This window comes from Eschrichtius robustus, chromosome 2, assembly GCF_028021215.1.
Source record: "Eschrichtius robustus isolate mEscRob2 chromosome 2, mEscRob2.pri, whole genome shotgun sequence".
Taxonomy (NCBI): domain Eukaryota; kingdom Metazoa; phylum Chordata; class Mammalia; order Artiodactyla; family Eschrichtiidae; genus Eschrichtius; species Eschrichtius robustus.
Window position 1 is genome coordinate 161026223 of NC_090825.1, and position 12706 is coordinate 161038928.

The 12706-nt window shown below is 43.1% G+C and overlaps 1 protein-coding gene across 4 annotated transcripts in view; it reads right to left on the reverse strand.

Annotated features, from left to right (window-relative positions):
- RUFY1 (RUN and FYVE domain containing 1) overlaps positions 1-11317 on the reverse strand; it is a 58999-nt gene extending 47682 nt beyond the window's left edge. Inside the window, exons 1-3 of one of the 4 annotated variants that reach the window (XM_068536535.1) lie at positions 10940-11316; positions 1654-1827; positions 145-262 (exon numbers count right to left, since the gene is read on the reverse strand). In XM_068536535.1, the coding sequence (XP_068392636.1) occupies positions 145-262; positions 1654-1827; positions 10940-11213 (566 nt within the window). In that variant the 5' untranslated portion in view covers positions 11214-11316. Of the gene's footprint in view, positions 1-144; positions 263-1653; positions 1828-2094; positions 2116-10939 lie in introns of those variants that run through there. The other 3 variants (XM_068536534.1, XM_068536536.1, XM_068536533.1) reach the window with 3 other exon arrangements.
- Positions 11318-12706: the final 1389 nt, after the last annotated feature.

Genomic DNA, 12706 nt, shown 5'->3' on the forward strand with positions numbered 1-12706 from the left:
TGGGACTAAAGTCTAAGTAGAGTGTAGCTTTTGCTACAATTTGTTCTAAATTAGAAAACGCTTTATCAGCAAGAAATAGAGAAATTGGTAAATACAAGGAAGTTTTCTTAAAACATCAAATCGATGTAACTACTTCTCACTCACTTTAATTCTGGCAGATTTCTGACACTAGTGGCTATATCTGACGCTTCTGGACAAAGTTTCTCCACCAGCTCCAAAGGACCAAAGAAAGATTTATTTTGGCCAATAAAACTCTTCTTAACTAAAAGGGAAAACAGAAGTGTTATTCATAAGAACAGGTTGCAAAATGTCTTCAGGGTCCCACAGTCTCTCTCCCAAAAGCCGAATGAATGCTGTGGAGCTGCACTGCTTACTCATTCTGATTCAGTCTTGGGGACTGGGACAGGCCAGGTACCAAATGAGCTCTCCCTTCCTCTAATGAAAGGGTTTCTCTGATATACCCACTAGGCTCTTTCTTTCAAGTATTTATTGACCATGAAATAAAACAAGTGCTCAAATGATCACCTGTGAAATACTTGCCCTTTCTCCCTCCTATGCCAAAGTCAATTCTTGATTTCAAATCATCACCACCATGATGCCAAAGTCAATTCTTGATTTCAAATCACCACCACCATCTCTCATCTGAACTGCTGCAATAATCTCCTAATGGGTTTCCCTGCTCCTAATACCATCACCTCCCCACCTTTCTAATCTGTCCTCCACATAGCTGGAACTTCTTTTAAAAATGTAAGTTAGATCTTGTTTTTCCCTTGCTGAAAATCCTCTAAATACTCTTAGAATAAAATCCAGCTCCTCACCTGACCTATAAAGGCCTACATGATCCAGCCCATCCCAACTGCCCTGACCTCACCTCCTCCTTCTCAGCATGCCTCAGTTACCTGGTGTCTTCCTGAAACCAGGGTTGGTCCCACTCAGGACTTTGCACCTGTTTTGTTCTGTCTTTCTAGGAAGGCTCTTGCCCCAAACATTTGCAAGGTTGACTCCTTCTTCTCTTTTAGGTCTCAGCTCACATTTCACCTCCCCAGAAAGACCTTTACCTCTCACCCTAGTTGAAAGGTTTTTCCCTTGATTCTCTATCATTTAACCTATTTTGCGTCCCTGAATTTGTAGCATTTTGTAATTATGTTTGCTTCTGAGTTTGTTGTCTGTCTCCTCTTCTAGAACTGTGCTGTCCAAGGTAGTCACTAGCCACAAGTGCTACTGAAATGTAGCCAGTGCAATTGAGATGTGCTGTAAGTGTAAAACACACAGTGGATCTTTAAGCCTCAGTGTAAAAAAGAATGCAAAATATCTCATCAGTAAGGTTTACACTGATTGTATGTGTCAAAATGATAATATTTTGGCTATACTGGGATAAATTACTAAAAGTAATTTCATCTGTTTCTTTTCGGTTTTTTTAAACGTGTCTACTAGAACATTAGAAATTACACATGTGGCTTGCATGGCATTTCTATTGGACAGCGCTGCTCTAGAATGTCGCGTCTTGTGGGCAGGGACCTTGTTTGTCTTGTGCACTGTTTGTCTTGTGTGCACAAGAACAACACCAGCACCCAGAACAACGTTTGGCATTGATGATGCTGGGAAACAGCTAGCCCGAATTTTTCAAGCCCCCGACCCCGCCCTCAGGCTCACCTTTCAGCCCATGTTTGAGGCAGTGCTCCATCACTACAAAGAACTGCTGCAAGGGGGCATGGTCTGCATCCAGGCTGCGGCCCAGGCTCAGGGCAGACTGGAGCAAGACCTTGATGCTGAGTTTCATCATGTGCATCAGGTTGACACGCTCCTCCATCATCTGGCACTTGGAAGCTGGAGGACAGAAGCGGGGACAGCTTCGTTAGTGGACTGAGTGTAGCCCGGGGTGAGGAGGCTGGACGCGGAACAATGGAGGGAAGACCGGCCAGGCGGTCTGCTCGGAGCGCGGACGTGCGGGTTAAGTGGAGATCGCAGCCAACCGGGCCCTGACCCCGGGAGGTCACAGCCGCATGTGGGCGGCGGGGGCCGAGGGTCAGACTCCAGAGACCTCTCCCTGGTAGCTCAGCGCGTTGCTACGGCGACGACCCTACCAAGACTCACCGCGAACGGCTTCTCCCACGCCCCCTTTCCATTTTTGACTAATGGAAGGGCGCAAACTCCAGGAAGCCCTGCCCCAAGCTAGAAGGCTTGCTGGGAAAGTGCTCCACCCCCTCTCGTTCCTATTGGAGGAGTCCAGCTCGAGGCCACGCCCATGGAGCGCACCGGCGCCATTTTGACTTTTCAACCAGGACGGAGGTAGCGGCTTCCGGGCTTGGTTGGGTTGGTCCGCCCACCGGCCACAGGGCTTTCTGAGCCGGTTGTTTTGCCTGAGAGTGTCAGCCGGAGCCCTCGGGGAAGCATCAGTTCCTCAGTAATGGGCTCAAATTTTCGTTGTTACCCATCTTTCGTCCACAATTAGTGGACAATTACGAGTTTTACACTTCTTTTGTAAATAAAACCGTTAGAATAAAATGAACTCAGCTGCTTTTCAACTCCATTAACCTTGTCACTTTGAGAGTAAAAGTTTGTAGTCAATATCAGCTATCCATGACAAATTCTTACCAAGTGTCATCTCAAGCCCAGGAAACTGTCACTCGAGAAATTAAAAATATAGACCCCAAACTATAACCTACTCCCGGCAGGAAAAATACCCCGGGCCAGCGCGCCCCTCTCTCCGCACCTGCGCCATCGTTCGGTCTTTTAAATGGATTGGGGTGGGGTGGGGTGGGGTGGGGATCTTATTGTTTTAGTTTGCAGTTGTTCATTACAGATGTTAAGCAGCTTTTCATGTTTGTCTCCTAGTATTCCTTCTATGAATTGCCTGTTAAATCTTTTAACTTTCTTGATTTGTTTGCCTTTGTTTTATTGGTCCGTATATTCTGGATATTAGTCCTTTGTCTACCTGCTTTATTTCATGGGCAGTAAATAATATGGACATATAAATAGTTAAAAGAGCATATGTATGTGTAGCTAAATCGAAAAGAATGATACTATGACTGTGAATTTATAATACAGGTATTAAGTAAATATGGTTGAGACTAGAGACAGCCTGGGACTGAAAATTCTAAATTCTCATCAAAACCCAAGAGGACAGCTGCTGGGAAAGAAAAATCGGTCTAAACCTTTCATCTTGGTGTGGAAAAAGAAAAATGGACTTTAAGTAAAGCATTTGGGTGGGAGTGGTATAATTATTTTTAAATTTTGAGAGAATCCTATGTATTACATTTATAAATTTGAAAAGTTTAATGAAATAGATGATAGGCAAAGGGAACAGAAAATGTAAAACCCCATCAAGAAGAGGGAGAAATCCTGAATAGACCAATAACCACAGAAGCAATTTGTAAAGATTTATTCTTAGAGAAGATACCAATCCCCGGTCTAAAAATGAAGTCTAGTGTTGTTCGAATGGGAATACGTACGCAGCAAGTCCTACGGAGGGCTAGGCAGGCCCAGATATTTTAAGGAAGTCGATTTCTAGATCCTCAAGTTTCACAGGCACTCTTTCTTCTTCCACTCTACAGAAGAACTGCAATTCACTCCTTGTCCCATATCCTCCTCTTTAAAAAAAAAATAAACTTATTTATTCATTTATTTAATTTTTGGCTGCATTGTGTCTTCGCTGCTGCACGCGGGTTTTCCCTAGTTGCTGAGAGTGGGGGCTACTCTTTGTTGCGGTGTGCAGGCTTCTCATTGCAGTGGCTTCTCTTGTTGCAGAGCATGGGCTCTAGGCACGCGGGCTTCAGTAGTTGTGGCTCATGGGCTCTAGAGCGCAGGCTCAGTAGTTGTGGCACACGGGCTTAGCTGCTCCGTAGCATGTGGGATCTTCCCGGACCAGGGCGCGAACCCGTGTCCCCTGCATTGGCAGGCGGATTCTTAACCACTGCGCCACCAGGGAAGCCCCCATATCTTCCTCTTGATGCACTGACCTGGGGTGCAGAAAGGCTCACACACCAAATGGAGGTGAAACCTCCTTTGATGATTAATCAAGTCACCCAAAACATGAAGAGCTTCCAGTCTCTCATTGTTTTGTTGAACTTAGTTAAACTTGGTCTTGGGAGAGAGGGTTGGTCTCCAGCCCTCTGCTGGGTATCCTGAATTTAGAGTTAAAAAAAAATTTCCCCCACAAATATGAATATATTTAATTGTTTTCAGTCAGTCTCAATATTCATCCCTTGGATATGCCATTAACTTGATGGACACATTCAATAAACTAAATGAGCCAAACTGCAGCTACAAGTTTTTGATGAAAATGGATTTCAAGTACATGTAAACTAACTTTTTAAAAATTAATTAATTAATTAATTTTGGCCATATGGGACTTAGTTCCCTGACTAGGGATCAAACCTGTGTCCCCTGCAGTGGAAGTGTGCAGTCCCAACCACTGGACAGCCAGGGAATTCCCTAAACTAACTCTTTTTGTCAAAAAATATTGTATTGGCAAGGTGTAATGAAATAAGCAATGTCTAGATATCCCCAACCATTTTGAGTGTTCTGAGTTAAAGTGAAAGAATTATAAGGCATAATTATCATCTGATAAGTCTTGATAAAGCCTTTTTTGGGGAACTTCCCAGAGGTAGAGAAATTTCTTTAATGTGACTAGGTTGCATCCTTTTGCAAGTAAGGTGATTTTCATTTGAACAAAATGAATATTTGAACAAAAATGAACAAAAATTTTTTTTGACATTAGATCAATGTGATTTGGGGCATATAACTTAGAAGGAGTTCAAAGACTTGAACAACATTACTATAACAAAACTGTCCATTTCATACCTGAGTCACTTTGCTGTACAGCAGAAATTAACACAACATTGTAAATCAACTATACTTCAATAAAACTTAAAAAAAAGTTTGGTAGAATTTACCAATGGGAAAAAAAACCCCGTCCATTTCTATTTCTTATTTATATGAGCCAGATTTCTCAAGGATCACATCTATAAAAAATCAAAAAACAGGAATAAAATTGATTGAGTCCTATCACATTTTATCAGTAAATATATATATTCATCTACAAGTACATGCTAATTAAAAAACCAACACCAGCTCATGAAGAGAAGTAATTCTAAGAAAAATCTATGTATAATTACTTATAAAATTATATTTATATTCCTTTAATCAACTTAGCATTACTAATAATTCTAATGGTAATTCGTTCCAGAAGAAAAAAAAATTTTTTTTAAATTTATTTATTTTATTTATTTATTTTTGGCTGCATTGGGTCCTTGTTGCTGAGCACAGGCTTTCTCTAGTTGTGGCGAGAGGGGGCTACTCTTCGTTGCGGTGCGTGGGCTTCTCATTGCGGTGGCTTCTCTTGTTGCAGAGCATGGGCTCTAGGCACGCGGGCTTCAGTAGTTGTGGCTCATGGGCTCTAGAGCGCAGGCTCAGTAGTTGTGGCACACGGGCTTAGCTGCTCCGTAGCATGTGGGATCTTCCCGGACCAGGGCGCGAACCCGTGTCCCCTGCCTTGGCAGGCGGAGTCTTAACCACTGCGCCACCAGGGAAGCCCAAGAAAAAATATTTTATACACTCAGCTTTAGTCACAAGAAAAGTTTATTACATTTTAATTAATTTACATATTTTTTCTGAGATGTATGATAGAATGACCAATAAAAAAAATTTAAAACATACATAAGTGGATTGGAAATTCAAGTCCAAGGAATAAAAGGGAAAAATGTAAAAATTTCAAATATTAATTAACTTGTTATTTATTTTTAAGATGGATGGTAGTGTTATCAAATCATTAAGGTAATTATATACCACTTGATACGCTTAAAAGAATGATATCATGGTTTTATTTTAAAAAGTCAATTTTATAATAAACCAGAAAATGTATTCTAAACTTTAAAATTACGATGAAGAATTTTATGTATCAACTTTAAAAGCTGAAGATTTTTTTTTAGGGGGTCATGTGAACAAAAAATGTGAAGACTAGTGCTTAAGGCAGTGGCTCCTACCATCGTTCCTGGGAACACAGCAGTGTCCATCCCCTGGTTGGGTTAGTCACCTATTCCCATTTGAGCTCAATTTAGGGTCATGGAAAATTGGAGCTGGAAGGATCTTTAATAAGCTGTTTCATCTCTCAATTTTATTAGCTTTGTGACCTTGGCTAAGCTATTCACATCTCTAAGCTTTGTTAATAATAGTTCAACACAACACACAGAATGTCACAAAATTCTATACTTATTGAATTGCTAAGTAAATGGTCTGATGAAGGATCTCGACCTTGACTGTTGTAGAGGGGCTGGGCCTGTAACATAAAAGAGTGACGCAGTGAGAGGACAAGCTGGAGAGAACGTGCAGCCACCTTCTTGCTGGAGGAATGCTGACTGATCATATGTGCCAGATGGGAGTTTTCAGGAGAAGCTGGTGATCTGGATTTTTATGGAAAACCTGGTAATTGGCTAAAAAAATTTTAAACGCTTACCAAAGCATTTAAGTATAAACTATGCAGGATAGAAAAAAATGCAACTACCAGCCACAAACATCTCAAAGGGCTGCTCTATACCTTTGGTGTAGAGAATAAGTATTCACTTCAGGGAGTGGATTCTACAGATATTTTTTTTTTTTTTGATCGGGTTCTGAATTATAGAGAATTAACTAGATTCTTTATAAATTTGAGTTTTAGTTTTGATTAGCCCTTTGGTGTCTTGAAAGATCTTATCATACAGTATGGTGTTACCCTGTACTGACAATGAAGAAAACCATTTTACACTTTCCTAATTTTCCGGAATTTTCACTTATCTCAATGGCTAGCTTAAGGAGTTCAGCAATGTGAAATGAAACAGTCATTGTACTTCATTTTGGAAGAAGCAATATCACTTGTGCAGAGGTGCTCTGACACATGGAAAAAAAATTTGCCATGGAAGACAACAGAGAAAGGCATAATACATATCACCTACCTAATGCCAAATATTAAAGAATGACTTCTTCAGTGAGTTTTGTTATTCATCCTTTAGGACAGGGGTCCCTATCCCCCAGGCCACGGACCAGTACTGGTCCGTGGCCTGTTAGGAAGTGGGCCACACAGCAGGAGGTGAGTGGCGGGTGAGTGAGCGAAGTTTCATCTGTATTTACAGCTGCTCCCCATCGCTCGCATTACCACCTGAGCCCTGCCTCCCGTCAGATCAGCGGTGGCATTGGATTCTCATAGGAGCACGAACCCTGCTGTGAACTGTGTATGCGTGGGATCTAGGTTGCATGCTCCTTATGAGAATCTAATGCCTGATGATCTGAGGCAGTGATGCTAGTGCTGGGGAGTGGCTGCAAATACAGATTATCATTAGCAGAGAGGTTTGACTGCACAGAGACCATAATCAATTGCTTGCAGACTCATATCAAAACCCTATCAGTGAGTGGCAAGTGAAGACAAGCTCAGGGCTCCTACTGATTCTGCATTATGGTGAGTTGTATAATTATTTCATTGTATATTACAACGTAATAATAATAGAAATAAAGTGCCCAATAAATGTAATGTGCTTGAATCATCCCGAAACCATTCCCCCCACCTTGCCCCCTGACCAAGTCTGTGGAAAAATTGTCTTCCATGAAACCGGTCCCTGGTGCCAAAAAGGTTGGGGACCACTGCTTTAGGAGGGGGCATTACTTTAAAAAGCACGATGTAGAACCCTGTGTGTGTATACTGTGGTTTGTGTGAAAACTGTGTGTATAGAGATGAAAGCACATGTTACATGCACAGACACTCTGAAATACAATAGGATTGGGGACAGTTTCTGGGAAGGAGGACTTATTCTACACTGAGTGTCCTTTAGTACAGTTTGCTTTTTGTTTTTGTTTTACCATGTGTATTACCTTTAGAAAAAATACCAAAAAGCCAAACAAGATAACTACAGAGAATGCAATCATTGTGGCAAGTTGTGCTACCAGACCCCACGTGGGATAACATTTTAAAACAAGTATTCAAAGCGTTCCACATTCCACGACATTCCACAGCATTTTCCTTAAACTTGTATCACCAAAAAAAAATTTTATCTGGCAATAGTGCTGCTCACATTCAGTCTCCGCTCCTTCACCACTCCCTCTGAATAACCTCTGTTCTCACTGCTTTTGTAAGCAGATACGCAGATCAATGGAAAAGAGATGAAATGAGCCAGCCCTGACTGGAGTGGTGGCCGCCATCTTCTCCTGACCTGCTTTTCTGAGGCCTCTGCAGAGCATGCTACCCAGGGCTCAGTTCCTTTTCCCCATCCCCACTCCTGTCCTACCTGATGGCTTCAAATCTGGGTTACTCTCGGAGACCAGCCACACAGCTCATCCCAGCTGTTCCCCACACTTCTGCCCTCAGTAAGCCATGTTCACAATTTTCGCCAGATTTGAGTGGCAGTTATTTACTTAATATTTTCTTTAAATTGACTAATTAAAAATCCATATGTATATATTACAGCATTTTACTTATAAAATTATTTAAAGGCATCAAGGCATTGAGGTGATGTGACTAAGAGCACAGGCTTGAGAGGCAGCCTGTCTTGGTTCAAGTCCTGGCTCTGCCATTTCTAAGTAACTTTGTCAAATTACTTCTCTTTAATGCAGTTTCCCTCTTTATAAATAGGGGATAATAACGGTACCTACCACGTGGGGCAGGCTACGTGGGCGGAGGCATGAAGTCAACCTCTCCCTCCCATGGCCGTAAGTGACAGCAATTTCCTGCAGGGATGCAGTCCCTATCTGGTTGGGTGGGTGAGAGGCTGCTGCCCAGTGCCTGCCTAATGTGCTGTGCCGCTGCCAGCCTGGGGCAGGCCAGTGCATACCTGGCCCCGCCCTGAGAGTCAGACAGCATAACCCCAACCCTCCCTGGGGCAGCACTGGTCATGCAGTGTGGTCAGGGAGGGGTAGGGAGAAGCCCCAGGGCAGTTCAAGTGGACCAGAGAGGCAGAGAACCTGTCCCAGGAAGACAGTGGAAGATGGGACCACACAAAAGCCCGGCTCCAAGGCCCCCACACATGCGCCTTTGTCCCATCAGACTTCACTTAATACAAATTCAAAGATAAAATTAGTAAGAATTTCTATCATGGGGCACTTCTGAGTACCTGGCCCTGCACAATCACACTGATTAAAGCCTGCATTGATTGCACATCATGAAGCCAGTTCAGCGATCACCTAGGATTATTGTGAAGATTAAATGAACTAATGTATGTACAGACCTAAGACTAATATCTGGCACCTAGGAAGCACAATATAAGTGCTGGGTATTATTTATAGCATTACCATAAATAGAAAACAAGTATTTTTCAAATATGCATTTGTTCAACAAATATTTATTATTCTGTGCTAGGCACAGTTCTAGGCACTGGCACATTTTATTTATCACCAAACAGCTAACATGTATTATTTGCTTACTAAGAAGCCTCCAGAAGACCCCATGCCTTGACTCTCAGGACTGACCACCAATGGTGGGCATACAGTCAAACACCCATTGATGTGTGTAAAGGTAGCGAGCTAGTGGGAACTAGATTCCTGAGTTAAACAGGCTCCTTCATTACCTTCTAGTCCTAGTTTCCATCGCCAAAGAAATATTGTTTTCTATCTCAAGTCAGATTTTAAACTTTACTCATTAATCTTTCTTAACCAATGAAACTCTCACAATTCACTATCCTGGTGCCAGTGCTGACTTCTACATCAAATATACATTGGACAGGATGGAATCAAGAAACCTCAAAGGCAGGGACTTCCCTGGTGGTCCAGCGGTAAAGAATCCGCCTTCCAACGCAGGGGACGCTGGTTGGATCCCTGGCTGGGGAACTAAGATTCCACATGCTGCGGGGCAACTAAGCCCGTATGCCTCAATGAGAGAGCCCCCATGCTGCAAACCACTAAGCCCAGGCGCCCTGGAGTCTGCGCGCCACAACTAGAGAGAATCGTGTGCGCCTCAATGAAGATCTCAAGTGCTGCAACTAAGACCTGACGCAGCCAAAAAAATAAATTAAATAAATATTAAAAAAGAGTACTTGTTAAAAAAAAAAAAAGGAACCTCAAAGGCACACTATAATGTAATGCTTCTTAGAGAGCACTCCACAGTCTTTAGTGAACTCTGCCCCACAGCACTTTGTGTGATGAAAATGTTCTCACTGCACAATCCAATACAGTAGCCACTAGCCACGTGTAGACTACTGAGCACTTCAAATGTGGCTGTTGTGACTGAGGAACTGAATTTTTAACATTTAAACATCACATGTGGGTAGTGGCTACTGTATTGGTTGGCACAGCTCTAAATATTTGGCTTTACAGGGCTAAGTCACACTCTAAATATCATAATCATTTAACGTTTCCATTCTCACTCATTTGCTGAAACTCTGTTATAGATGACAAAGGCTTAAAAGGACTATAAGAGATCATTGGGTGAACCACAAAGTTCCTATTTAACAGGCTGGGAAATGTGGTGACTTTTCTGCATGACACAGCTAGTTGGTTGTAGAGCTCACCTGGAACCCTCACCCCCTTAATTCCGCATTGGTGCTTTGACTCCCCGGTGAGTCGAGATGCGCCGTCAACAACTGGAGGTGTGAGCCAGGATGGCATTTTGAGATTTAAAGCAGAGAACAGTACGGTTTCATTTCTTAAGTAAGTCCTTTAAAAATTAATAAGGACTACCTAAGCTTAAACTCGTACATTTTAAAGTATAAAGTTCACCAGTGAGAATAAGAATGCTGCCTGGGGAACACAACTAGAAGTGAAGTCGCCCCAATCTCAGGCCACCCACGCCCACGTATTTATCTTGGCATGGACACACGGTATAAAGAAAACAGACGAGTAGTTACGCGAGTTAACAGGCTGTTTTTTTAACAACCTGTCTAACAGGCTCAGTCGGTTAAGCACCCTTGCCAGCCTGGCTCCCACCGTAAAACGGCCACCCGTCCCACGGAAACATCGTGGGTCGCGCCCGGCCGGAGCCTACCTGCGCGCGCCGCGCCGTCCGCGCCGCCGTCCCCACCGCCCAGCCCAGCGGCTGCGCGCAGCGCGCTCCCGCAGCTCGCCGACAGGTTGCCAGTGGCCTTCCGCGCCAGGGTCAGGATGGGCGCCGACCAGCCTTCCGCCGCCGCACGCGGCTTCGCCGCTCTCCGCAGTTCGCCTGGGCCCGGCAGCTGGCTCCGGTCCACGATCTCAAACTCTTCTCCCGGCTCCGGCCCCGGCTCCTGCCCCGCCCGGCAGCGGTCGTCCCCGTCGGCCATCTTGGTCTTGTCACGTGGCCCCAGCAGGCAGCGGACTCGGCGCGGGCGGGCGCTTTTGCGCCCTTGCTACTAGTTTTTCGTGTTCGCGACGGGACTTCCTTCTTACCGCCCTCCTTTCTTTTCTTTCATTTTAAAAAAGCTCGGGAAAGTGCAAATCATAAGAAGCACCCACGTTCTCATCACCTGGGAGGACTTGTTTTCGTGGAAGTTATTCTTGGGCTTTCTCCTTTTGTTGTGGTGCATCCAACCTGGCTTGGGCACAGCCCACATGGCTGTAGTTTTTTTTGTGACACTATTTCCTCTTTTTCATTTTCATTTCATGCTTTACTTCTACTTAGTGATTTTTCTGCAGCAGTTTTCAGAATAAGCCCTAAAAGAGCGGGTAAGGAAACTGTGGGACAGGTGAGGCAGGAAAGCAGGACTTTTTTAAAAAAATAACAAATCTACAGCTTGGCAGGAAAGAGCACACTGTGGTGGACTGGGAATAAGAAGATCCGGACTCTGCTATTAATTAGTTAAATGGTGATAATAATAAAAATAATAAAACAATTAAATAAGGAGCACATGGCAGACGTGAATAATTGTGATGATTATCTGTTACTCAACTATGTGGCTTGGGCCAGACGCTCCCAGCAACTAGAGAAAGCCCGCGCGCAGCAGTGAGGACCCAACACAGCCAAAAATAAAAATAAATAAATAAAATTTAAAAAAAAAGAATTTAAGTTGCAGATATTTAGAAATCAAAAAATTTTTACATTAAGATTTGGATATTGGCCTTCTCTTGAGACATAAGAAGTCTTTTGCAACTCAGTATGCTCTCTGATGGCAACAAACTGGTGGATTGGATGTTGGCTGCCCTTTTTTTTTTTAACTAAAAAATTCTTTTTTATCAGAGTGTAGTTGATTTGCAATGTTGTGTTAGTTTCAAGTGTACAACAAAGTGATTTAGTTATACATATATGTATTCTTCTTCAGATTCTTTTCCAATTTAGGTTATTACAGAGTATTGAGTAGACTTCCCTGTGCTATGCAGTAGGTCCTTATTGATTATCTATTTTATATATAGTATTGTGTATATATGTTAATTTATTTTGGCTGCATTGGGTCTTTGTTGCTGCATGTGGGCTTTCTCTAGTTGCACGAGTGGAGGATACTCTTTGTTGTGGTGTGTGGGCTTTGCATTGCGGTGGCTTCTCTTGTTGCAGAGCACCTCTCGGCACGTGGGGCTTCAGTAGTCGCAGCACACCGGCTCAGTAGTTGTGGCTCATGGGCTTAGTTGCTCCGTGGCATATGGGATCTTCCTGGCCTAGGGGTCGAACCCGTGTTCCCTGCATTGGCAGGCAGAGTCTTAACCATTGCGCCACCAGAGAAGTCCCCATAAGTTTGTTTTCTGAGTCTGTGAGTCTGTTTCTATTTCGTAAATAAGTTCATTTGTATCATTTTTTTAGATTTCACATATAAGTGATATCATATGATATTTGTCTTTGTTTTAC